This window comes from Prunus persica, chromosome G8 (assembly GCF_000346465.2).
Source record: "Prunus persica cultivar Lovell chromosome G8, Prunus_persica_NCBIv2, whole genome shotgun sequence".
Lineage (NCBI taxonomy): Eukaryota > Viridiplantae > Streptophyta > Magnoliopsida > Rosales > Rosaceae > Prunus > Prunus persica.
The window spans coordinates 635,345-661,189 of NC_034016.1; the positions used below are offsets into that span (position 1 = coordinate 635,345).

Sequence of the window (25,845 nt, forward strand, 5' to 3'; positions counted from 1 at the left end):
ATGCATCTGAAAATAGGGTCATTGACCCGAAATTAAATGAATTGCGTGATAGTGAAGATGAATATATGATTGGATGAGTTTTGATTGATGTAGAGGTTGAGAATCCATACTAAGCTTTACGATTTTAACCCTCAAATTAACAGCAATATTGAGGGAGTTAGAAAGTAGGACCAATTCGCACCATTATAAAAATTGAGGGACCATTGGAACAAAAAAATTAGTTAAGGGACCAAAATGCAATTCGTGGACATTTTCAGAGACCATTTGAATCGAAAACGCTTCTATATTTTTAGCCAAGTTCTTGTAGGTTGCTTCACAAATGGATTAACTTGTCCTCCCCATTTTCATTAAAAGGTGTGTGGTAGCAACACTCTCAAATCCATAATCAGAAAGAAGTAGCCAAGTAACACATCCGCAGAGGAAAGATGCGCATGAGCTACAAGAAGTAGATGAGTGAAACGACAACGTAGTGGACTAATGATGTTTGGCAAAGAGTCACTTTTGGTACTTGTGGTTTATCATTTTTACTATTAAGGTCCTTGTGGTTTTCGTTTCGTCAATTTTGCCCATGTAATTTTAATTCCAAGCAATTTAAGGAAAATTTACAATTTCTGTCAAATTATTGTAAGTGCATTATTTATCGAATACATGTCCTTCACATGGAGGGGCATTTAGGTCAAATCATTGACAAAATAAAAGAAGAGAAACAAACACGACAACCAGTCTCACACTTACTTTTAAAATATTCTATTTTGGAGTATAGCTGCACGGCTATACTGTATAGTTTTAAAATATTCTATTTATAGTGTATGGTCATATGACTATACTCTTTAACTAAAGAAACACTGTAAGTCGAGTATAAGAAACATACCATGTCTATACAATAAGAAACATAAATAGTATACAATAATACCAAACATACCATGTCTATACACTATTTATAGACATGGTTTATTTAGAGAAAGCCAAATTACAGTCAAGGATAAGACTATCCACGAAATTATTCGAATTAATATTTTTCTTTTGACTCTTATAATATCCCCAACAATTCACATCTGTCTAAGGCTTTTGTTCATTTTTTGTTTCAGAAGCTTTTCTTTGTTCAAGTGAAAAAGTTATAAGTTTTTGTTTTGGTACAAAGGTAGTTTTAAGTTTCAATTCGCCATGACTCAACATTTAATGTTATAATCCAAGCACAATTCAACATTTAAAAATGGTTGTAGTACACATAAAAAGAGTTACAAAATTTGTAACAAAACAGAACGGGTTACAAAACCATTGACTTTACAGCGAGAATAATACTAATAAAGAGTATTAGTATTATTGTATATTTTTTATGTTTTTTATTGTATAGACATGGTATGTTTCTTACACTCGACTTACAATGTTTTTTTTCTTTAAAGAGTATAGCCATACGGCCATACATTATAGACTTGGTATGTTTATCGAAACATACAATGTCTCTAATTCGGCTTTCTTTAAAACATACTATTTATGTTTCTTATTGTAGAGACATGGTATGTCTCTGCACGCGCGGCCATACGCTATAAATAGTATATTTTAAAACATACCATGTTCGTTCAAACATGGTATAGCCATGCCTATAGACCCTTTTTGGTTCACGGAACGGATTTGAAGGGAAATTACTTCCCATATCATTTCCCAAGGAATGAGAAATGAAACATTCTTTTCACACATTTGGTAATGTTGGGAAAGTAACTGGGAGATATCACTTTGTTTTTTTTTCCATGTTTGTTTTGGGAAAGTCACAAGGGTCGCACCCAACACCCGCTCCGCTCTCGGCAAATCCCAACTGACCTCCTTCCGGCAAGCACAAGCTGCATCAAAACGCCACACAAGACTCAAATGAGTAGAGCCCAACCCTCTGGCCTTGAGGTTAAATTTGTCATCTTCCTCTCTCCCTTATTTTTTTGGACTGAAATACCCCTCCATGCGAGTGGCACGTGTTTCATAAGTAAGTTACAATTATTTGACAGAAATTTAAAATTATCCTTAAATTGCTTGGAATTAGAATCACAGTATCAAAGTTGACAAAATTGAAACCAGGAACAAAAATTAACTTTTTGCCATGATGTTTTTACCTATCTTCAATTTTTCGTGACTCACATGCACTGTGCACATGGGCTGGCAAACCCAACAAGTTGGGCACACTTGGTCGCATGCTCATCTTTGTTTCCTCTCTCCTTGTGTTCGGCAGTCAGTGTATAATAATTAGGGGTGGGCGTGGTTCGGTTCGGTCCGGTTTAAACAAAAAAAATTTCAAAAACCGGTCGGTTCGTGTTTTGAACCGGATTATTAATTTAATTTTTTTTCAAAATTTTTTTTAATAACAAATAACTTATGTTTTTGGCTTAAAAATTAAAAAATAATCCAATTCAGACATTTAGAAATTTTTTGAAGTTGAACTTGGAAAAATAGTGATTATAAAATTTAAAATATGGCATTAGATTTTAAAATTTTGTAAAAATAAAAAATATATATATGACCGGTCTAGTCCGGTGTGGTGCCGTGTAAAATTGGAATCGAAACCGGTTTGGTCCGGTTTGTTGACTTTTTTGGTCAACCGGTTTTTTTTTCACCAGTTCAGTTCGGTGTTCCGGTTTTCTGGTCCCGATGCCCACCCATAAATATGCTTTTTCAGTTTTATTTCTTTATTTTATTTTCTGGGTATCTTTGGAATTCTGAATACTTATTATATCAATCATTATTGACTTATATTGCTCAAAATTGTCGCAAAAATCATCAAACTACTAACAAAATTGAACAAGTTAGTTTCTGGGTGTTACTTAAATGTTGTTAGATTGTTGATTTTGGGAGACTTTGTTCCCAACATTTCATATGTATTTCCAATTTTCTATTGTGCCCTAAAGATGTTCATCATGAAGGAAGTTGAAATTCCACTCCAAAATCAATTAGCAATGGGGGGAGTAGCCCAACTCCTTATAAGCCCTTGCTAGGTTTCTTAATTTTCCAATGTGAGACTCTTTACCTTTACATTCTCACACATCACTGCTAATCACATCTTTTAATTTTGTCCCGAGTCTAACTGAAAATGGCGTTATGTTATGACAAGAAAGTTAGATCTTCTCATGTGTTCTTCTTTGTTTAGTTGCTTGAGTTTAATTACATTTTTGTCTCTCGATATTACGCGGGATATAATCTATATTGTGTTTCCTTTCCTTTGTATGTATGCGCATTTGAATCAAATCAAGGGCAGAACTTATCTGCACTTGGAATTGCTGAAGTCTACATTTTGTTCTTATGCTCACTACCTATATGTGGAAAGTCCTCCATGGATTGCATCATGGAGTGTGAGGAAAAAAATAATTTTAAAAGATGTCAATATTGCATCGTAGCTAGGTTCATTTTAAGCATGTCAATATGCATACGAACCATGATATCATTACAATCAATCTTGCCGTAAGTTTAATCCAACACTTATTTGAAATTTCCAATGCATGTATTGCTTGTATCTGGCGATCAGCTTTTCATGTGACTTCTTGTGCGTTGTGATAAGAACCCTCTTCTATTTGTGTGGTAAATTTTGTTCGTATCGGGCAAGTAACTAATATGATATTTACGATACGTCCTTGATATGTATAAGATACGCGAAATGGAGTATGCAAAGTTGACTGGCCAATACGTCTCCAATACATGAAGGACACGCGCATGATACTGTCCTGATACGGTTAAGGATACGGTGGGGTTATTTTGCAAATACAAGAAAACTTTTGTGGTCTTTTTTAAAACAAAAAGAATATTTGGCCTGAAGACGGTAAATTGCGAAACCTGATATTGTAATACACGTGTCGACATCTAGTTTTAGGGGCTGCTTTTCTCTCTACTCTGCTCAGATCCATTCCAACGAAGAGAAAGAAAAAGAAAAACTGAAAAAGGAAGAAGGCGGCGACTCGACCTAACCAGTGGAATCGACATCTTCTTCTCTACTCGTCACAGAGGTATTTTGAGTCGGTTCTTCTTTTCTTTGTAGTTGCTGCTGCTGACTGTATCTTCTTTTCTTCTTTTCTTATGGAGACTAGTATTTTGTTTTATGCATTGAATAATTAGAACATGACGGATGAAATATCAATTTTGCTATTTATTATTTTTAATTTATATTATTTTAATCTCCGTATCGGGACGTACCTGTATCCTAGTTTTTGACGTATCGGCTTATCGTATTGTATCTGTACCGGTACCGTTGCAACATAGATAAACATACAAATTTATGTTTCTATAGAGAAGAAACAACAAAGTCAAAATATTTTTCATAACGTTTTGAAGTTGTTCTCAAAAGCAAATCTGGTGCCAAACAAAAGAAGATGCAATGGGACTCTCCCGTGGACCAAGGCTTTCTGGGATGCAGAAACAAGTCCTTAGTCTATACAGACCGTTTCTGAGGGCAGCCCGTGCAAAATCTGCTGAAGATCGACAGCGGATTGAGTCACTTGTGTCAAGTGAGTTCCGCCGCAATGCCAAGGAGGTAGACCGCAAAAATTTTCTTTACATTGAGTACTTGCTTCGCCGCGCTAAGAAACAGCTTGATCAGCTCAGGAGCCCCGATGTTGTTGGATTATCAGCCCTGAATGTCAGTTTCTCGCAGACAAAACATCCCACAAATTGAAGTAAGAATTTCATCTATTCTTATTTACTTGTCGAGCCAAATTTAGTTTGATCCATTGTTTAAACAGGGTAACAGAGGAAAATAAATTTTTGGCTGAATTTTCCATGTTGCTATAAAATCTCAATGTAAGCTATTCAGAAAGCTCTAAATTGTGCGATTCATTGATGGTCATGGTCTTCTAAGGCTATGTGTATTGACTGTCTTCCAGATAATGATAATAATAGCTTATTGGTCTTTGTTGAGAGTTCAAGTCCTGTTTTCCGTGTTGCTTATTGTTCGTTAGACGATAAAAAAAGAACAATGATTGATTTGAGACAAGTTGCGATAGAAGATTGTGGTTTGTTTGATGGGAGGGGTAAGCAAATATTACTTTTGAAATATAATTCCAAGTTGCATTTAGTATTAACAGACTTGAAATAAAAAAATATCCTGCGAATGTGCTTCCCCATTGTCCCCAACTTAATGGCTCACTAAAGCAAGACCTCAAGCAAAGAATGCTCATTGCACAAAAGCATCTTGATTACAATTAAAGCAGTCCATTGTATCAAAAGAAAATGGTATTGAAGAAAACCATTGCTTTTCTTACTATGAGCTTATTATTTTCATGCGATATAAAAGAGGATTTGCTTATACTGCCCAATCTTCCATCTAGTATAACTGATATATCTGTCTTATAAATCGGGACAAATAATATGCAAATGTGGGTTAAGTCAGTTGACCAATGCAATAAGTTGGACCCTTTGTACCCAAGTTCGAATCCCCCTCCTTGTAAATTAGATTAATTTAGAAATGATTATCGCTTGTATTAAAAGAAATAGAAACATATATACATATATATAGAAGTTTACCAGTTTTGATCTCTCTTTTACATTTTCTTTCTGAATTTTAATTTGTTAGTTTATTTATTTCATCCACTTCATCCCATGAACAATTAACCTAAAGAAGTGAACTTTATGCGACTTCCTTTCACTCTTCCCCTAACGTGTGCTGCCTTCTAGACTACATTGACTATGAAGGATGCTGCATTTTAGGTTCAGATTAATCAAAGCCTGACACCACATATACATGCTCTGTTTATTTAATTGGGTAGCAGAAATCTTCCTTTAATGGGGGGCAAACTTATATAAATAATTATATGTCAGCACTCCTATTCAAAGGAAAATATATTTTAATACAAGTTGGAAGGAGGGAGTGGACTTACATGCAGATGACAAGTACAGAGAGTTTGTTCACATTTTCACTACATCACTTGCTTCTGAGTTCAGAGAACCCAAGATATATTTAATCACCCACATGTCAGTCTGATATAGTAATGTTAGTGAGGCAACATTTGCAGTTTGGTGTGATTAAGAAAAGATTTCTAATTTCTTTCATTTATGGAGCACCAGAATCCCCTACAAAGTTGAAATGGTCAATGAAATTATTTTGGATTCTGCTATAGTTATGTCACTCTCTACTCTAATTTTGGATTGTTATCTATTGATTTCCATTTAATTATGTTTTTCAACTCTATTCTATGTCTTGATTTCAACTCATATCAGTCACCACCCAGAAATTCTCTCAGAAAATTTTCTTAGAGAGATAGTAAGGGCAATTCCATTTCTTATCATATGATTACGAAGATACAGTAGAAGAGCAAATATGGCCTCAACTGCAACCGATCTCTTAATTGGCAAAGTTGCAGGCATTCTTGAGAGCGAGGTATGCTCCATAGTAGGTGTTCGTGATCAAGTTGATGAGATTAAGCAAGTGCTTATAAGCATGAAATCCTTCCTGAAGGATGCTGAGGGGAAGAAACCGCAGACAGAAGGAGAGGAGACGTGGGTAGCTAGAGTGAGAGATTTGACCTATGATGTTGAAGATATCATTGATGAGTTCATGTACCACATGCATGAGCAGCAGAGTGGGGTTAGATTTGCAAGCTTGCTCCGCAGAACCATTTGCTTTCCAAACCATTGGAACAGAGGTCGATTTGCAAGGTGGCTCCACAAAACCATTCACATTCCAAAGTATAGGGGTCGATTTGCAAGCTGCCTCCACAAAGCCATTCACATTCCAAAGAAACTTTGGTATAGGCGTCAAATTGGCAAAAAGTTACAGAAAATCACAAAAACCATCAAGGACATTACAGAGAGGAATCAAAGATACGATATTGATCCCCTAGAAGGAACAAGTTCAGATGACATTAAAAAATGGGTGAAAAACCAAGCAGAGTCTTCCCTTTTTATTAAGGAAGACGAACTTGTGGGGATTGAAGACAAGAAGCAAATATTGATGGGATGGCTGATGAACGGAGAGGAACAACAACCGGTTATCTCTGTGGTCGGGATGGGAGGATCAGGGAAGACAACTCTAGTTGCAGAAACCTTCACCAGTGAAAGTGTGAAGAGACATTTCAGCTGTTATGCGTGGATTACGGTTTCCCAAAGTTATGTGATTGAAGATTTGTTTAGAAGCTTGATCAAGGAAGTCCACCAAGCAACGAAGGAAGAGGTCCCTGCAGCTGCAGACTTAAATTCCATGAGCTATAGGGAATTGCTACATATACTCGTAACCTACTTGGAGTCTAGAAGGTACCTAGTTGTGTTGGATGACGTGTGGGATATAAAACTTTTGAAAGAAATGAGGATAGCACTTCCAAATAGACAGCTTGGAAGTCGAATCATGCTCACTACTCGAAAAGAAGACATAGCCTTCTATTCTTTTGGAGTAGAAAGCCATGTTCATCGTATTCAACCGTTGGAAAAGAATGAGGCTTGGGAGCTCTTCAGCAAGAAAGCATTCTCAACTTACCATAAGAAACGTTGTCCACCAGAGCTTGAATCATCAGCTTGGGAACTTTTGGGGAAATGTAAAGGTCTACCCCTAGCAATCGTAGCTTTAGGTGGTCTTTGCTAAAATATTAAAACTATGAGAGAATATTTGTTTGTGGGAATTTTCTGTGTATTCTTCTCCTTGTAGGAGGTCATATTTATAATACAACGAAACCTGAATGGGAAGTAAATAATAAATTCCTAAATCTATTTGCAGTAGGAAATCAGGAATTAAAGTAAATCAATTACAATTATAATAGGAATTCTTGGTGTGTAAGGAAAGTAAGTCAATATCCACAAGTCACGCCAACACTCCCCCTCACGTTGGTGCATAAATGTCGCCAATGCCCAACTGATCTAGTGAATTGTGGAATGCTTTACTGAAAATCGCATTTGTCAAAATATCCGCCAATTGATCCTCGGATTTCACAAAATGCGCAATTTGGTTCATGTATCGGGGTCGTTAGTCGAGAAGTCATAATCTGTGCAGCAGAAGATGTATAAGATACAGTTGAGTAGGAATTGGGATCGGAATCTGAATCATAGACAAATTCGAGGTTGGGGTCATCATCGGAGTGGGGGTCGGGGTCGTCTTCGGAGTCGGGGTCGGGGTCGGGGTCGAGGTCGTCTTCGGAGTCGGGGTCGAGGTCGTCTTCGGAGTCGGGGTCGGGGTCGTCTTCGGAGTCGGGGTCGGGGTCGTTGTCGTCAGGGTCGAAGTCAGAGTCGGGGTCGTCAAAAGAGGATCCTGATTCTGGATTAGGTTCGGGGTAAAAGTCTGCATCTGTAGAGCGGAGCCATCTGGGCACTCAACTCAACGATGGTTGGTGGAGAATGAGAGAATGAGTCGGTGGTGCTACCTCTATGAGGGTTGAAAAAATCATCAACCCCCATAACACTAAATAAAATAATCTCTATTACAATAGGACAAAATATAATTGGTAAGTAACCAAAATTCTAATGAAATAAGGACTCGCCAACACTCCCCCTCAAGTTGGGCAAAGATATTTCGCAGGCCCAACTTGACAAGCGAGTCACAGGACACCATACTTGAGAAACACCAATTGTAGAGAAGATCTTTTAGTCAACCACGAGTGAAACAAGTGACAAACTAAAACAAAGTTCACAGCGGAAACACAAGAGCAAACTCTGTAAGCACGGGTGTAGATAAGGCAGAACACAGAACCATATGAGCATGGCAGTAGGTAAGGCAGAACACAGAAACTGTGTGAGCACAGCAATTGATAAGGCAGAACACAGAAACCCTGTGAGCACGACAATAGGTAAGGCAGAACACCGAAACCCCATGAGCACGGCAATGGCAACAATAAATTCTTCCATATAAACTTTAGCTAATTCACTCAGACACAAATTCTCTTCAATCTTCCTCTCCCCTTGAAGAGAAGGGGTCTTCGGAGTCAAGAAATAAGCAACATCTTCATGGAAATATGTCAAGGTAATTGGGATAGGTCAATAAACATATCCCTTTCACTCCCCCTCCCCCCCTCTCAAGGGGGGGAGAAGAGCACTTAAATTTCAAGAAGAACACAAGCACAGGTCCCTAGATCGAACTAGGCTCTGATACCATGCTAAAATATTAAAACTATGAGAGAATATTTGTTTGTGGGAATTTTCTGTGTATTCTTCTCCTTGTAGGAGGTCATATTTATAATACAACGAAACCTGAATGGGAAGTAAATAATAAATTCCTAAATCTATTTGCAGTAGGAAATCAGGAATTAAAGTAAATCAATTACAATTATAATAGGAATTCTTGGTGTGTAAGGAAAGTAAGTCAATATCCACAAGTCACGCCAACATTGTCTTCCAAGGAGTCATCTACGGAGTGGAGAAAAGTCTGCAACGGCATAAATTGGCATCTAATAAATGATCATGTCCTAGAACCTTTGAAGACAATCTTGTTTCTCAGTTTCAACGATTTGCCATATCGACTGAAACATTGCTTCCTATATTGTTCAATTTTCCCAGAAGATTATTTGATTCGAGCAGAAAGGCTTATTAGATTGTGGATAGCTGAAGGCTTCGTTGAACATGTTAAAGGGGTCACACTGGAAGAAGTTTCTGAGAGCTATCTTATGGAACTCAATTTTCGTAGCATGTTGCAGGTTGTAAGGTGTCCAACTATAAGACAAGCATGTAAGATGCACGATCTTATGCGGGAGCTTGCTTTGTCCGCATTAGAAAAAGAAAAGTTTTGTGTTGTCTATGATGGTAGAGAAGTAATGGAAGAAATCAGAGCTCGTCGTTTGTCAATTCAGACATCTGAAGGAGAAATTAAAGTATGCAAAGGTATGTCGCAGCTTCGTTCATTTCATGTGTTTGTCACTGGTGTATTCTAGCCGTCTATTTCAAGTACATTGCTTTCTCAATTCAAATTGTTGAGGATTCTAGATTTGGAGGATGTACCAATTGAAGAACTGCCTGATGGTCTTATGTACTTATTCAACTTAAGATATTTAAGTTTGAGTAGAACTTCAATTAAATACCTTCCAGAATCCATAGGACAGCTTTGCAATCTTCAAACCTTAGACATCAGCGACACAGAGATTGAAACACTTCTGAAAGAAATTGCCAAGTTGGTAAACCTACGCCATCTAATTATGTATCGATACAGTTAGATATGCTAAAGGGATTAGAGCACCATCCAATATTTGTATGTTGAAAAAATTGCAAGTTTTGTCATTTGTTGAATCAGACTCGGAAGGAAACTTTTTTAAACTTGTTGGGAACATGACCCAACTTACTCACATTGGCATTACAAATGTAAAAGGAAGTAATGAGATGAACCCTTGTGCTTCCATTCAAAAGATGAAGCTCCTTCGCTACCTGTATTTATTGGTTACAAGAGAAGAGGAATTTCTTCGAATCGATGCATTTGCTTCTCTTCCAGGTCCTCCGCCACACCTTCAAAGGCTTCTTTTGAGCGGCAAACTAGCAACTGTACCAAGTTGGTTTTCTTCACTCAGGAGCCTCACAGATATCAGTCTACGTTGGTCTAGACTTATTGAAGATGTACTACCACAGGCTTATCCTTGTTAATGCATATGTTGGGAATGAGTTGTGCTTCAATATAGGCTTTGCATGGCTGACACATCTGGAGTTGCTTAATTTCCCCTGCTTGAAAAATATAACAATAGAAGAAGGTGTGATGCCGAAACTCCAGTTGTTAATACTTCATTGCTGCATGAAATTAAAGGCATTACCACACGGTCTTGAATTCCTTAGGAATCTAGAAACATTGAGATTGGGGTCTGTTCCGATGAAAATGATAGAAAATATACGAGAAGGAGGCGTGGATCATCCGAAGGTACAACACATCCGCGAAATTGACCAAATTTACGAAACATCATCTGCAACTTCTTCTGCAAGATGAAAGCTTGCCCCATGGTTCTTTCCCCACACCGTAAGGTTTCTGTCCTTCCATTGACTTTCCAAAGCTTAATCATTTTAGATCCTTTAACTACTGCTATATAAGCCACTTCTCATTTACAAGTCTGTTATATGTGCATTCATTTTATTTTGATTATGGTGTTGCTCTGTCTCGTCATATCCCTTTACAGACTCAAATTGGAGATGATGGAAAGACTGAGCTTCTTGTTTTGCACTACTTAATATTTGTATTTTCTGATCAAATGTTGTTTGTACTCTAGCTTGGCTGATTAAACAATTCCTTGTGCTTTCACTGCTGATTTTTATTTAATATATTTTTTTTTCATCTCATTAAGAGTGAGTTTTTTATATATTATTTTTTATTATAATGAGTTTGAATATTGTGCTATTATTACCAACATTATTAGAATTATTATTACTTTTACAATTCATTATGCAATGCAACTACACTACTAGATTCTTAAATAAGTCAGGAGCTCATCAAGTTTCTTCAACCTGTGGTATCCTTGCAATTATTAATCATATTCTGCAGCTTTGGTAAAACCATCACAGTTCTACAAGATTCTTAAATAATTCAATTGTCTCAGCCATTAATAAAGATTCATCCTTAATCTTCTCAAAAACCACCAGCATGTGACTTCTCCAGCGTTAGCCAAGAATTAAGCTTTTAAATAGTCTCGTTCATAATTTGAAGCAGCTCAGGCCGTTCGGCCGTGCTTTCTATTTTCTTACTTAGTTTCTGCGACTGGAAGCTCTTTTGATTTTCAAAAGTCAACTGGAGTTATCCAGTGATGATTCCTCAGAATCTGGAATTTATAATGTAAAAATATGGAAAACTTTGATTACAAGTGATGATTCCTCCATGGAAGGCCTAAGCAAAGTGAGAATCCACAGAACCATTTTCATTCACTTTGCTCATTTTGTTCTCTGCTTTGCTAAATTATTTGGAAATGAAGTAGGCAGGGTTTTCATTTTCTCCCTGATTTCACCTTGCCCCTGCCGTGCATTGTTACTGATGTTATTTATTGGGTAGGAAACTCTCAAAATAAAATTGAGCATTAGATCCTGATTAGTGCTTCTTAAGGCATTACATAATCAAATAGCAAACACACTCACGAATCAAATTACATAAGATTCCATAGTCTCAAAAAAAACTCATTAATGATCAAATGGCTTCAAATAAAACTTGAGATAGTGATGGAAAATAATTAAAATTTGTAGTCTCACACAAGGAAGCAAGGGCTCTTCTACGCGCAACATGGTAAAATCTTTCAGTCTCATACTAGATTCTGCATGGCAAACAACAAAAGCGAAATGATAATCAAACAGAATTTCAATACAAAATTCTTGTGCTATCAAAATTAACTATTGCAGACTTAGTATTTAGTCCATGGACAAAAATACACGGCCTTAACAAACTTGTGGATGACATGACAACAGTTTGTACCAGAATAGTTTATATGATGCAAGATTACAGAACTCAAGGCATATATAAAAAGCAAAAAAGGAAAACGAGGAGACCAAAAAAAGAAATTAAAACCTTACATACCTCCTTCCAAAACAACTAGGACAAGCTTTCACGACACACCCTCCCCAGTGACGATTTGTAAAAATAGTCGATCTCAGGAATGTGTTGTACATTTTCACGATCCACACCTCCTTCTCGTATGGAATCCGCAAGTTCCTTTGATACAAACGTCAATTTCAATTCTTTTAGTTCAGTGAGGTATTGAAGACCCTGTGGCATTGTGTTTAGTTCTAGGCACTCATCAAGGTATAAGGATTGGAGATTAGACATCACCCCTTTTTCTATAGTTATCTTGTTCAATAAGGGGCAAACAACGAAACGCAAATCCTTAAGCTTTACAAAGCCTCTGCTGAAACATAACTCTCTGCCAGCATATGCATTAACAAGTATAAGACCTTCCAGATTGGGCAGTGCTTCAATGTAAGGTAGCAAATCTTCTTCAATTCTAGACCAATGCAGGTGCAATTTTGTGAGGCTCTGGAGTGAAAAGAACCAACGTGGCACAATTTCCAATTTGCCAACCAAAACAAGAGTTTGAAGGTGGGGAGGAGGTGAGCATAGTGCGTTTGTTTGAAGAACTTCCTCTTCATCGCTTGACATTAGACCCAAGTAGTGAAGTTGCTTCATCTTTTGAATTGAGGCACATAGGTCCATCTCGTCTGTTTCTTTTACATTCGTAATTCCAATCCTTCTAAGTTGGGTCATATTACCCACAAGTTTAACAATGTTTCCTTCTAAGTCAACACACGCCAAAACTTGCAATTTCTTCAACATACATATATTTGATGGTGATCTTGTCCCATTCACATATCTGAAGCCCCTATGCTCTTCAGTGCGACGATACATAATAAGATGGCGCAAGTTTTGCAACTTGGCAATTCCACTTGGAAGTACCTCTATCTTTGAGTCCCTGATATCCAAAGTTTGAAGGTTGCGGAGGTTTCCAATGGATTCAGGAAGCTTCTTAACTGTAGTTCCCCTTAAATTTAAGTATCTTAAATTGAATAAGTACGCAAGTTCTTTTGGCGGTATATCAATTGGAACATATTGCAAATCTAGCACCCTCAACAATTTGCATCCAGAAGGCAATGTATTCGAGGAAGAGGATGAGGACACGTTATAAACAAACACAAGAAAAGAACGAAGTTGTGCCATACCAGTGCCTAATTTAATTTCTCCTCCAGTGGTTTGAATTGACAAGCGGCGCACTTGAACTTCGTCCATAGCTTCTTTTCCATCATATACAGCACCGAACTTTTCTTTTTCTGATTTAGACAGAGCAAGCTCCCGCATAAGGTCGTGCATCTTACATGCTTTTGGCCTTCCACTTTCATTCCTCTTAACAACATGTAGCATGCTACGGAAAATGAGCTGCATAAGATAGCTCTCAGCAACTTCTTCTGGTGTGGTGCCTTTTCCATCTTGAATAAACCCTTCAGCTATCCACAACCTAATGAGCCTCTTTCTTCGAATCAAATAGTCTTCTGGGAAAAGGGAACAGTATAGAAAACAGTGCTTCAATGGGTATGGTAAATCATCAAAACTAAGAAATAAGATGTTCTGCACTCGCTCTAACAACGGGATAGTTAAATGCAAGTTTAAGCTGTTGTAGACTTGCTTCCACTCGAATGGCTTCTTGGAGGACATCAGACCACCTAAAGCCACGATTGCCAGAGGTAGGCCTTCACACTTTTCTACAACTTCCTCAGCCAATGATTGAAGTTCTGGTGGACAACAGTTATTCTGGTAAGCTGAGAATGCTTTGCTGCTGAATAGCTCCCAAGCCTCATTCTTTTTGAGGAGTTGAATGTGGTGAATATGACTTTGTACTCCAAAAGAAGAGGATGCTACGTCTTCTTTTCGAGTAGTAAGCATGATTCGACTTCCAAGCTGTGTATTTGGGAGTGCAATCCTAATTTCTTTCCAAAGTTTGATATCCCAAACATCATCCAATACAACCATGTACCTTTTAGACTCCAAGTAATTGACCAGCACCTGTAGCAATTCTCTATATGTCATGGAATTCATGTCTGCAGGGACCTTTTCCTTGTTTGCTTCGTGGAATTCCTTAATCAAGCTTCTAAACAAGTCGTCAATCACATAAGTTTGTGAAATAGTTACCCAAGCACAACAGTGGAATTGTTTCTTGACCCTTTCGTCGTTGAAGGTCTTTGCAACTAAAGTCGTCTTCCCTGATCCGCCCATCCCCACCACAGAGAGAAGCGTTTGCTGTTGCTCTCCATTCATCAACCAATTGATCAATAGTTGCTTCTTTCTTTCAATCCCCACGAGCTCATCTTCCTTAATAAAAAGAGAAGATTCCGCTTGGTTCCGCATCAATTTGCTAACATCATCACAAGCACTACTTGTTCCTTCTAATCCACCGACACCATATCTCTGATTCCTATCCGGAATGGCTTTAATCATTATTGAGATTTTCCGCAACTTCTTTGACATTTGACGTCTGAACCAAACATTCTGTGGAATGCGAATAGTTTGGTGGAACCACCTTGCAAATCGACCATCATGACATCCTCGCTTATACATGTGATACATGAACTCGTCAATGATGTCTTCAACATCATAGGCCATGCCTCTGACGCTTGCAACCCACGTCCTCCCACCTTCGCTGCGTACATTCTTGCCCTCAGTATCATTGAGGAAGGCCGTCATGCTTACAAGCTCCTGCTTGATGTCATCAATTTCATCACAAACACCGGCTATGGAGGATGCTTCGTTCTCAAGAATGGTCACAATTTTGCCAATCAAGAGGTCTGTTGGCAAGGCCATAATTGGCCTTGTATCCAAACTAGTTGCTCACAATGGTAGAACGAATTTGAATATAGGAAAGGTTGAAAGATGAGCCAAATGAATCAAGTGACGATTTCAGCTGGCAGTGGAGGCTCCTCCAATGTGCAAGAAATTTCAGTGATTTGAAATTGTATCAGTGGAAGCTCCCTCTCTCTTTTTTTTTTAGTCATATTTGTTTGAGATATTTAGTGATATACCCATTTCTAGCACTAATATTATAAATAAACCCTACACAATTGAATTCCTATAAACAAACCCAAAAAAGACCCAAAAAATGATAGCTGGCCTTATTGAATTTAATATTGATTATTAAATTACTTTGATACCCTATTGAGTGCTTTGAGTATTTTTATGAGATTTTGGGATTGGACTTGTTTTAAAAAATTAATGGCAGTTTTGTAATTTATAAGAAGTTAAAAGCTTTTTTGTTATGTTGTAAATGGGCTTTGGGTGTGTTTCTAAAGTCCATTTTATATAGGATATTTTTATAATTTGGGCCCCCATATTGGATATAATAGTGAATCTCCCTATTTGTTTTTCTTTCCTCTCTCCACTCCATCTCTCAAATTCTCAAGTGATCAGTGGCAAATGTCATGTGAGAGTTCCATACTATTTTATAATTTCTCGAAGAAGAGAACAAAGAGGTCCAATTCAAGATGGGACAACCACCCATTAAAAAAACTTCTTGCACTATTACTACAAGTAATGATTCCTCTATTGTTTATTTCATTTTAGCTGGCAAGATCAGATTAGATGCTCATTTTCTGATTCAATCTTTGAAACTGGTTCCTTGTTTTGTCATAATGTACGTGATGCAACTTCAATTATTTTATCCCTTTTTGTCGTAATGTATACGTCTACAAGTAATGATTCCTCTATTATTGTTACTTTTTTCTTCTTTTCAATTTGCTTTCATGTTTACAGCTGTTTTTTTTTTTTTTTTAATAATTGGTTGGCACATCTTGAATTGGACCTCTTTGTTCTCTCTAAGAAATTATAAATGGAGTAGGCACATCTTGAATTGGACCTTTTCCTATGTACCTATAAGACGACAATATATGGACAACTGCTCCAACATAGATAATTAACATTTTGTTTTAGGAAATTGATTTTCTCACTCTCATTTTCTCCACTTACACTCCTTTTTATTTTATTTTCAATACTTTTAATCAATTTTGTTCTTTTTTGTTCTTCTTTTTTCCTATTCTACCATTATCCTACTTTATTTCTTTTTTACTTCACTTTTATATTTTTTCTTTTTCTTTTTCTTTATACTTAATTTTTCAACTTGCACTATATTTTAAGTATTCTTTTTCCTTTCAACAAATAAAAAATAATTAACACTGTATATTTGTCTAGGCAACTCAGACTCTAATGTTTGGTCTTCATCTGTGGCTAACATTTCACTAAAAATTAAAGAGTATTTGCTTTGGGTAGGAGAAGGATTGTTCTATTTTATGAATTGCTCTGAGAGTAGCTTTGGGTAGGAGAAGTGGAAAAGACATGATGAATGAGAAGAAGCCGTTGTGACTTTTTTTTTTCTATTAAATTTTCTTAATTTTAGTTATCAAAACCTTAATTCAAGATAAGGGTAAAATAGGAAAGATAAAGAACAAAAAAGAACAAACTTGATTAAAAAGTATTAAAAAATTAAAAGGGAGTGTAAGTGGAGAAAAGGAGAGTGAGAAAATCAGCTCCCTTGTTTTATATCAACGTTAACGTCATCTAGATATTGAGCCTCTACATTTAGTGATTGTGCATTTACCTACATTTCACAAGATTTGAACTATTATAATAATCTAACCACTCAAGATATGACATGTCAATTTTTAAATTTTGGCACTTATCCATATAATTAACTCCAACTTAACACCATTAAGTCTATATAAATTAAAATAAGGAAAACAAAAACAATAAAGAAAAAATCATAAACCTATCAGCCACCCATGACACACCCCTCTCCACCTCACTCATGGCCTATGTTGCATAGACATTCCACTAAGCTCAAGTTTCAAAGTGTCAGACTCCTGTGTTCAAAGATCAACGTCATGTCTACGGTCAGGACAATCCCCATCCATGGTCAAGACACTCTCCGGACACGGGTCAACTCATACTCAGGGCCAACTAATATATTAATTCAATTATAATTCATATAAAATCAATAAACTACATTTTGAAAGAGTTGGAAAGCTTAAATTTCACCATATAGTATCGTGAAATTATTATAAATTATTATTATTTTATTGGATTGCAATTAAGGTCGGGTATTTGTTACTATGGTATAAAAATACCATTTTGCCCCTGCATTTAATAGAAAAAGTTAATAAAATTGACGGCAGGACCATTTGTTCTAACGAAAGTGAAGTTAAAGGATCACGGGAACCATTTTAAAAATTGAGGTACTCAAATGCAAATCGAGTCTAAATTTAGGAACTAATAAAACAATTAACCCAAAAAGAAAATATGGGATCCATAAATAAACTATCTGAACATTTTCTTCTGAAGATGCGTTAAAACACAAATTTGAAGCAGCTCAAGCCGGCCATGTTCTATTTTCTTACTTCGTTCTGCCTCTAGAACCTCTTGGGATTTTCAAAAGTCAACTGGAGTTATCCAAGTTCACAGACTTCAGAATCTGAAAATTATAATGTTGGAATATAGAATAATTTGTTTACAGGTAATGATGCCTCCTAACCAAAGAGAGAATCCACAGAACCATATTCATTCACTTTGGTCCTTTTGTTCCCTGCTTCTTGCTAAATTATTTGGAAATGGAGTAGGCAGGGTTTTCATTTTGTTCCTGATTACACCGTTCCCCTGCCTTCTTGCATTGTTATTATACTCTGATGTTATTTAGGAAAGAAGAACTTTTGGCAGTTTATACTCCTTACATATTAAATAATCAGACACGATTTTATGATATTTTAGTATAAAGTATACATTGATTTATTGAGGTATCAATATTGGTATAAACTGTATCTTATATTATAATTGAATTTTCATATTTTGATTTGTTGGGAATTTAATTTTCTAGTATTTTTAATTAAATCCAAATTGGAGTTACTTCCTTGTTTATATTGTAAACTTAAATAAATGGAGTAATATAAAAATAAATTAAGTAAGAGCAGGCTCGGGCCGTACCCTTTCAAGCCTTAGCCTAGCCCAACCCAAAAAATAAAAAAGTCCGACAAAGCCTAGCCCAAACCCAAATATTTTGGGTTGGACCTAGCCAGCCAACCATAATTGGAAGGATGTAATATATTTTATGGAAGCAGCTTCTTTAGGCCTTTTTTTGTCCCACAAGGCGAGGTATAACCCTTGAGGCGTTGAAGCGTAATTCTTTGAGCATATACTATTTTATAGAGTGAATATAAAAATACAGATTATATGAGCCCCATATTAACCACTGTCAAAATATATCTAATATAACCTATTCAATTAATCCGATAAAAGATGCATATGAATGAGTGTTATTTTGGAAAAGAAAAAGTATTAGATATGTCATTAAGTGACCATTAATAACGCACACCCTTATTATTAAGGGCTTATTTTGTTGGGCTTTATAATGGGCCTGTTTTTGAAAAGTTCAACTTGAATGAAACTCATTGCTACTTGATGATTGTTTCATTCAAACGGACCAAAGGAGGCGTATCAGAAGAAATTTAGACAACTAACGGTACGTCGGATTGTACTGACTAATTTTTTGTTGGATAGTATTAATATGTTCCAGAGAGTACTGATTGTTTATCTATAGTATTATAAGCCGTTTGGTATTGTTCGGATAAATAGTCTAACTAAATTATACTGTGTTTGGTGCTCCGTCGGATAACACGATCGAATATTATTATTTTAAATTATATGATAATTTAAGTGTAAATTGAAATTCATATAACATAAAAATCAAAATTGTGAGATACAATGATTACCTAAACCCATAACAACTTGGGAGCACACTAAAGATCTGGATTCTTGACCAATACAACTAATACCCATTGGTGATGACATAAATTGTTTCTGGCAACATTCATATGACTAGATTTTTTTTCTTTTGTTTTTGCGAAGATCTAATATATTGTTGGCAAATAATTCAGAAATGTATACAAAGTTGAGGTATGTATAGTCTTGATCAAATTGTTATTTGAATTTTCTAGCTAATTTTTTCTTTTTTATAAGTTGATTTTTCAACTCTTTGATGTAATTTTTATTTTTTACTTTGGCTTTTTTTTATATTATCAAATTTGAGTTTGAGGTGATGTTTGGTTAGAGATTTTTGTATAATTTTCTAGTACTTTCATCATGGTTTTGACTTTTAGTTCCTCAATTATTAGTAGGTGCATTTTTGCCCAGACTCTGCATTATAGTTTCAGCTTCTGCATTGCAGTTTCCATTTCCGTCCTAGTACTTTCATCATGTTTATTTTTTCCCATACTCTACAGTGCAATTTTTGCTTCTATAAAATTAATTGTTGTTTTTGTTTTTGTTTTTTTTTGGTCTGTTTACAGAATTGATATCTACATTGTATTTTTGTGGCAGTTTCTGTTTTTATTTGTAGTTCTTGTGTGAATATGTGTTGAAATGAATTTTTTAATTTTTTTTTTTTAACAACCATTGATTATTTATATAACTAAATAAATATCACAAAATTAAGTTAGGTGTAGTGGTTTGTGAATGAGCCCTCCTTCTTTGAGGGTGCAGACGACGGTTGGCCGGAAGGAGGATTGCCGGATGTGGACATGTGTGTAATTTTGATATTTTTTAATTATAGTATTGTAAAATTAGCTACTATATGATTGATGAAATATCAATTTTGTTATTAATATATATTTTAAATTTATATTATTTTAATCGCCAATACATACTTGTATTCTAATTTTTAGAGATTTGACGTATTGGCTTATCGGCTTATCGTATCGTATCAAGATAGCCGTTCCTCTACCGGTGCAACATAGATAAACATAGTAATTTATGTTTCTGTACAGAAGAAACTAACAAAGTCAAAATATTTCCATAACGTTTTGAAGTTGTTCTCAAAAGCAAATCCGGTGCCAAACAAAAGAAGATGCAATGGGAGCCTCAAGGGGACCAAGGTTTTCCGGGATGCAGAAACAAGTCCTTAGTCTATACAGAGGGTTTCTGAGGGCAGCCCGTGCGAAATCTGCTGAAGATCGACAGCAGATTGAGTCACTTGTGTCAAGTGAGTTCCGCCGCAATGCCAAGGAGGTAGACCGCAAAAATTTCCTTTACATTGAGTACTTGCTTCGCCGCGCTAAGAAACAGCTTGATCAGCTCGGAGCCCCGATGTTGTTGGATTATCAGCCCTGAATGTCAGTTTCTCGCAGACAAAACATCCTACAAATTGAAGTAAGAATTTCATCTATTCTCATTTACTTGTCGAGCCAAATTTAGTTTGATCCATTGTTTAAACAGGGTAACAGAGGAAAATAAATTTTTGGCTGAATTTTCCATGTTGCTATAAAATCTCAATGTAAGCTATTCAGAAAGCTCTAAATTGTGCGATTCATTGATGGTCATGGTCTTCTAAGGCTATGTGTATTGATTGTCTTCCAGATAATGATAATAATAACTTATTGGTCTTTGTTGATAGTTCAAGTCCTGTTTTCTGTGTTGCTTATTGTTCGTTAGACGATAAAAAAAGACCAATGATTGATTTGAGACAAGTTGCGATAGAAGATTGTGGTTTGTTTGATGGGAGTGGTAAGCAAATATTACTTTTGAAATATAATTCCAAGTTGCATTTAGTATTAACAGACTTGAAATAAAAAAATATCCTGCGAATGTGCTTCCCCATTGTCCCCAACTTAATGGCTCACTAAAGCAAGACCTCAAGCAAAGAATGCTCATTGCACAAAAGCATCTTGATTACAATTAAAGCAGTCCATTGTATCAAAAGAAAATGGTATTGAAGAAAACCATTGCTTTTCTTACTATGAGCTTATTATTTTCATGCGATATAAAAGAGGATTTGCTTATACTGCCCAATCTTCCACCTAGTATAACTGATATATCTGTCTTATAAATCGAGACAAATAATATGCAAATGTGGGTTAAGTCAGTTGACCAATGCAATAAGTTGAACCCTTTGTACCCAAGTTCGAATCCCCCTCCTTGTAAATTAGATTAATTTAGAGACGATTATCGCTTGTATTAAAAGAAATAGAAACATATATATAGAAGTTTACCAGTTTTGATCTCTCTTTTACATTTTCTTTCTGAATTTTAATTTGTTAGTTTATTTATTTCATCCACTTCATCCCATGAACAATTAACCTAAAGAAGTGAACTTTATGCGACTTCCTTTCACTCTTCCCCTAACGTGTGCTGCCTTCTAGACTACATTGACTATGAAGGATGCTGCATTTTAGGTTCAGATTAATCAAAGTATACATGCTCTGTTTATTTAATTGGGTAGCAGAAATCTTCCTTTAATGGGGGGCAAACTTATATAAATAATTATATGTCAGCACTCCTATTCAAAGGAAAATATATTTTAATACAAGTTGGAAGGAGGGAGTGGACTTACATGCAGATGACAAGTACAGAGAGTTTGTTCACATTTTCACTACATCACTTGCTTCTGAGTTCAGAGAACCCAAGATATATTTAATCACCCACATGTCAGTCTGATATAGTAATGTAAGTGAGGGAACATTTGCAGTTTGGTGTGATTAAGAAAAGATTTCTAATTTCTTTCATTTATGGAGCACCAGAATCCCCTACAAAGTTGAAATGGTCAATGAAATTATTTTGGATTCTGCTATAGTTATGTCACTCTCTACTCTAATTTTGGATTATTATCTATTGATTTCCATTTAATTATGTTATCAACTCTATTCTATGTCTTGATTTCAACTCATATCAGTCACCACACCAGAAATTCTCTCAGAAAATTTTCTTAGAGAGATAGTAAGGGCAATTCCATTTCTGATCATATGATTTTGTGATTACGAAGATACAGTAGAAGAGCAAATATGGCCTCAACTGCAACCGATCTCTTGATTGGCAAAGTTGCAGGCATCCTTGAGAGCGAAGCATCCTCCATAGTAGGTGTTCGTGATCAAGTTGATGAGATTAAGCAAGAGCTTATAAGCATGAAATCCTTCCTAAAGGATGCTGAGGGGAAGAAACCGCAGACAGAAGGAGAGGAGACATGGGTAGCTAGCGTGAGAGATTTGGCCTATGATGTTGAAGATATCATTGATGAGTTCATGTACCACATGCATGAGCAGCAGAGTGGGGGTTAGATTTGCAAGCTTGCTCCGCAGAACCATTTGCTTTCCAAACCATTGGAACAGAGGTCGATTTGCAAGGTGGCTCCACAGAACCAGACACAACCCAAAGTATCTTTGGTATAGGAGTCGATTTGCAAGGTGGCTCCACAAAACCATTCACATTCCAAAGTATAGGGGTCGATTTGCAAGCTGCCTCCACAAAGCCATTCACATTCCAAAGAAACTTTGGTATAGGCGTCAAATTGGCAAAAAGTTACAGAAAATCACAAAAACCATCAAGGACATTACAGAGAGGAATCAAAGATACGATATTGATCCCCTAGAAGGAACAAGTTCAGATGACATTAAAAAATGGGTGAAAAACCAAGCAGAGTCTTCCCTTTTTATTAAGGAAGACGAACTTGTGGGGATTGAAGACAAGAAGCAAATATTGATGGGATGGCTGATGAACGGAGAGCAACAACAAGCGGTTATCTCTGTGGTCGGAATGGGAGGATCAGGGAAGACAACTCTAGTTGCAAAAACCTTCCCCAGTGAAAGTGTGAAGAGACATTTCAGCTGTTATGCGTGGATTACGGCTTCCCAAAGTTATGTGATTGAAGATTTGTTTAGAAGCTTGATCAAGGAAGTCCACCAAGCAACGAAGGAAGAGGTCCCTGCAGCTGCAGACTTAAATTCCATGAGCTATAGGGAATTGCTACATATACTCGTAACCTACTTGGAGTCTAGAAGGTACCTAGTTGTGTTGGATGACGTGTGGGATATAAAACTTTTGAAAGAAATGAGGATAGCACTTCCAAATAGACAGCTTGGAAGTCGAATCATGCTCACTACTCGAAAAGAAGACCTAGCCTTCTATTCTTTTGGAGTAGAAAGCCATGTTCATCGTATTCAACCGTTGGAAAAGAATGAGGCTTGGGAGCTCTTCAGCAAGAAAGCATTCTCAACTTACCATAAGAAACGTTGTCCACCAGAGCTTGAATCATCAGCTTGGGAACTTTTGGGGAAATGTAAAGGTCTACCCCTAGCAATCGTAGCTTTAGGTGGTCTTACGTCTTCCAAGGAGTCATCTACGGAGTGGAGAAAAGTCTGCAACAGCATAAATTGGCATCTAATAAATGATCATTTCCTAGAACCTTTGAAGACAATCTTGTTTCTCAGTTTCAACGATTTGCCATATCGACTGAAACATTGCTTCCTATATTGTTCAATTTTCCCAGAAGATTATTTGATTCGAGCAGAAAGGCTTATTAGATTGTGGATAGCTGAAGGCTTCGTTGAACATGTTAAAGGGGTCACACTGGAAGAAGTTTCTGAGAGCTATCTTATGGAACTCAATTTTCGTAGCATGTTGCAGGTTGTAAGGTGTCCAACTATAAGACAAGCATGTAAGATGCACGATCTTATGCGGGAGCTTGCTTTGTCCACATTAGAAAAAGAAAAGTTTTGTGTTGTCTATGATGGTAGAGAAGTAATGGAAGAAATCAGAGCTCGTCGTTTGTCAATTCAGACATCTGAAGGAGAAATTAAAGTATGCAAAGGTATGTCGCAGCTTCATTCATTTCATGTGTTTGTCACTGGTGTATTCTGGCCGTCTATTTCAAGTACATTGCTTTCTCAATTCAAATTGTTGAGGATTCTAGATTTGGAGAATGTACCAATTGAAGAACTGCCTGATGGTCTTATGTACTTATTCAACTTAAGATATTTAAGTTTGAGTAGAACTTCAATTAAAAGACTTCCAGAATCCATAGGACAGCTTTGCAATCTTCAAACCTTAGACATCAGCGACACAGAGATTGAAACACTTCCGAAAGAAATTGCCAAGTTGGTAAACCTACGCCATCTAATTATGTATTGATACAGTGGAGCATCTTGGGAATTTAGATATGCTAAAGGGATTAGAGCACCATCCAATATTTGTATGTTGAAAACATTGCAAGTTTTGTCATTTGTTGAATCAGACTCGGAAGGAAACTTTTTTAAACTTGTTGGGAACATGACCCAACTTACTCACATTGGCATTACAAATGTAAAAGGAAGTAATGAGATGAACCTTTGTGCTTCCATTCAAAAGATGAAGCTCCTTTGCTACCTGTATTTATTGGTTACAAGAGAAGAGGAATTTCTTCGAATCGATGCATTTGCTTCTCTTCCAGGTCCTCCGCCACACCTTCAAAGGCTTCTTTTGAGCGGCAAACTAGCAACTGTACCAAGTTGGTTTGCTTCACTCAGGAGCCTCACAGATATCAGTCTACGTTGGTCCAGACTTAAAGAAGATGTACTACCACACATTGAAGCACTGCTCTGTCTTAGAAGGCTTATCCTTGTTAATGCATATGTTGGGAATGAGTTGTGCTTCAATATAGGCTTTGCAAGGCTGACACATCTGGAGTTGCTTAATTTCCCCTGCTTGAAAAATATAACAATAGAAGAAGGTGTGATGCCGAAACTCCAGTTGTTAATACTTCATTGCTGCATGAAATTAAAGGCATTACCACATGGTCTTGAATTCCTTAGGAATCTAGAAACATTGAGATTGGGGTCTGTTCCGATGAAAATTATAGAAAATATACGAGAAGGAGGCTTGGATCATCCAAAGGTACAACACATCCACGAAATTGACCAAATTTATGAAACATCATCTGCAACTTTTTCTGCAAGGTGAAAGCTTGCCCCATGATTCTTGCCCCACACCGTAAGTTTTCTGTCCTTCCATTGACTTTCCAAAGCTTAATCATTTTAGATCCTTTAACTACTGCTATATAAGCCACTTTTCATTTACAAGTCTGTTATATGTGCATTCATTTTATTTTGATTATGTTGTTGCTCTGTCTCGTCATATCCCTTTACAGACTCAAATTGGAGAAGATGGAAAGACTGAGCGTACGTCATATCATTTTATTTTGATTATGGTCCAAAGATGAATTTGTGTGAAGATGGAAAGACTGAGCTTCTTGTTTTGCACTACTTAATATTTGTATTTTCTGTATCTGCTATTTTCTGATCAAATGTTGTTTGTACTCTAGCTTGGCTGATTAAACAATTCCTAGTGCTTTCACTGCTGATTTTTATTTAATATATATTTTTTAATCTCATTAAGAGTGAGTTTTTTATATATTATTTTTTATTATAATGAGTTTGAATATTGTGCTATTATTACCAACATTATTAGAATTATTATTACTTTTACAATTCATTATGCAATGCAACTACACTACTAGTCAAGAGCTCATCAGGTTTCTTCAACCTGTGGTATCCTTGCAAATCCATCACAGTTCTACAAGATTCTTAAATAATTCAATTGTCTCAGACATTAATAAAGATTCATCCTTAAATCTTCTCAAAAACCACCAGCATGTGACTTCTCCAGCGTTAGCCAAGAATTAA

The 25,845-nt window shown here is 36.4% G+C and overlaps 3 protein-coding genes and 2 pseudogenes across 3 annotated transcripts; 4 read left to right on the top strand and 1 right to left on the bottom strand.

Annotated features, from left to right (window-relative positions):
- On the top strand, positions 3,871 to 4,895 carry LOC18766728 (succinate dehydrogenase assembly factor 1, mitochondrial). The gene is made up of 2 exons (XM_007201387.2): positions 3,871 to 3,980; positions 4,319 to 4,895. The coding sequence occupies exon 2, from the start codon at positions 4,349 to 4,351 to the stop codon at positions 4,643 to 4,645; it is 297 nt and encodes a 98-aa protein (XP_007201449.1). The 5' UTR covers positions 3,871 to 3,980; positions 4,319 to 4,348; the 3' UTR covers positions 4,646 to 4,895.
- LOC18766230 (succinate dehydrogenase assembly factor 1, mitochondrial) lies at positions 3,897 to 20,815 on the top strand. Its single transcript, XM_020570602.1, has 2 exons — positions 3,897 to 3,980; positions 20,227 to 20,815. The coding sequence occupies exon 2, from the start codon at positions 20,270 to 20,272 to the stop codon at positions 20,525 to 20,527; it is 258 nt and encodes an 85-aa protein (XP_020426191.1). The 5' UTR covers positions 3,897 to 3,980; positions 20,227 to 20,269; the 3' UTR covers positions 20,528 to 20,815.
- LOC18766357 lies at positions 6,287 to 11,058 on the top strand (annotated as a pseudogene).
- LOC18766314 (disease resistance protein RPM1) lies at positions 11,897 to 15,353 on the bottom strand. Its single transcript, XM_007198939.2, has 2 exons — positions 12,416 to 15,353; positions 11,897 to 12,155 (listed from the first exon to the last, which is right to left on the bottom strand). Exon 1 carries the CDS (start codon positions 15,182 to 15,184, stop codon positions 12,431 to 12,433), a length of 2,754 nt encoding a protein of 917 aa, XP_007199001.1. The 5' UTR covers positions 15,185 to 15,353; the 3' UTR covers positions 11,897 to 12,155; positions 12,416 to 12,430.
- LOC18766246 lies at positions 20,488 to 25,553 on the top strand (annotated as a pseudogene).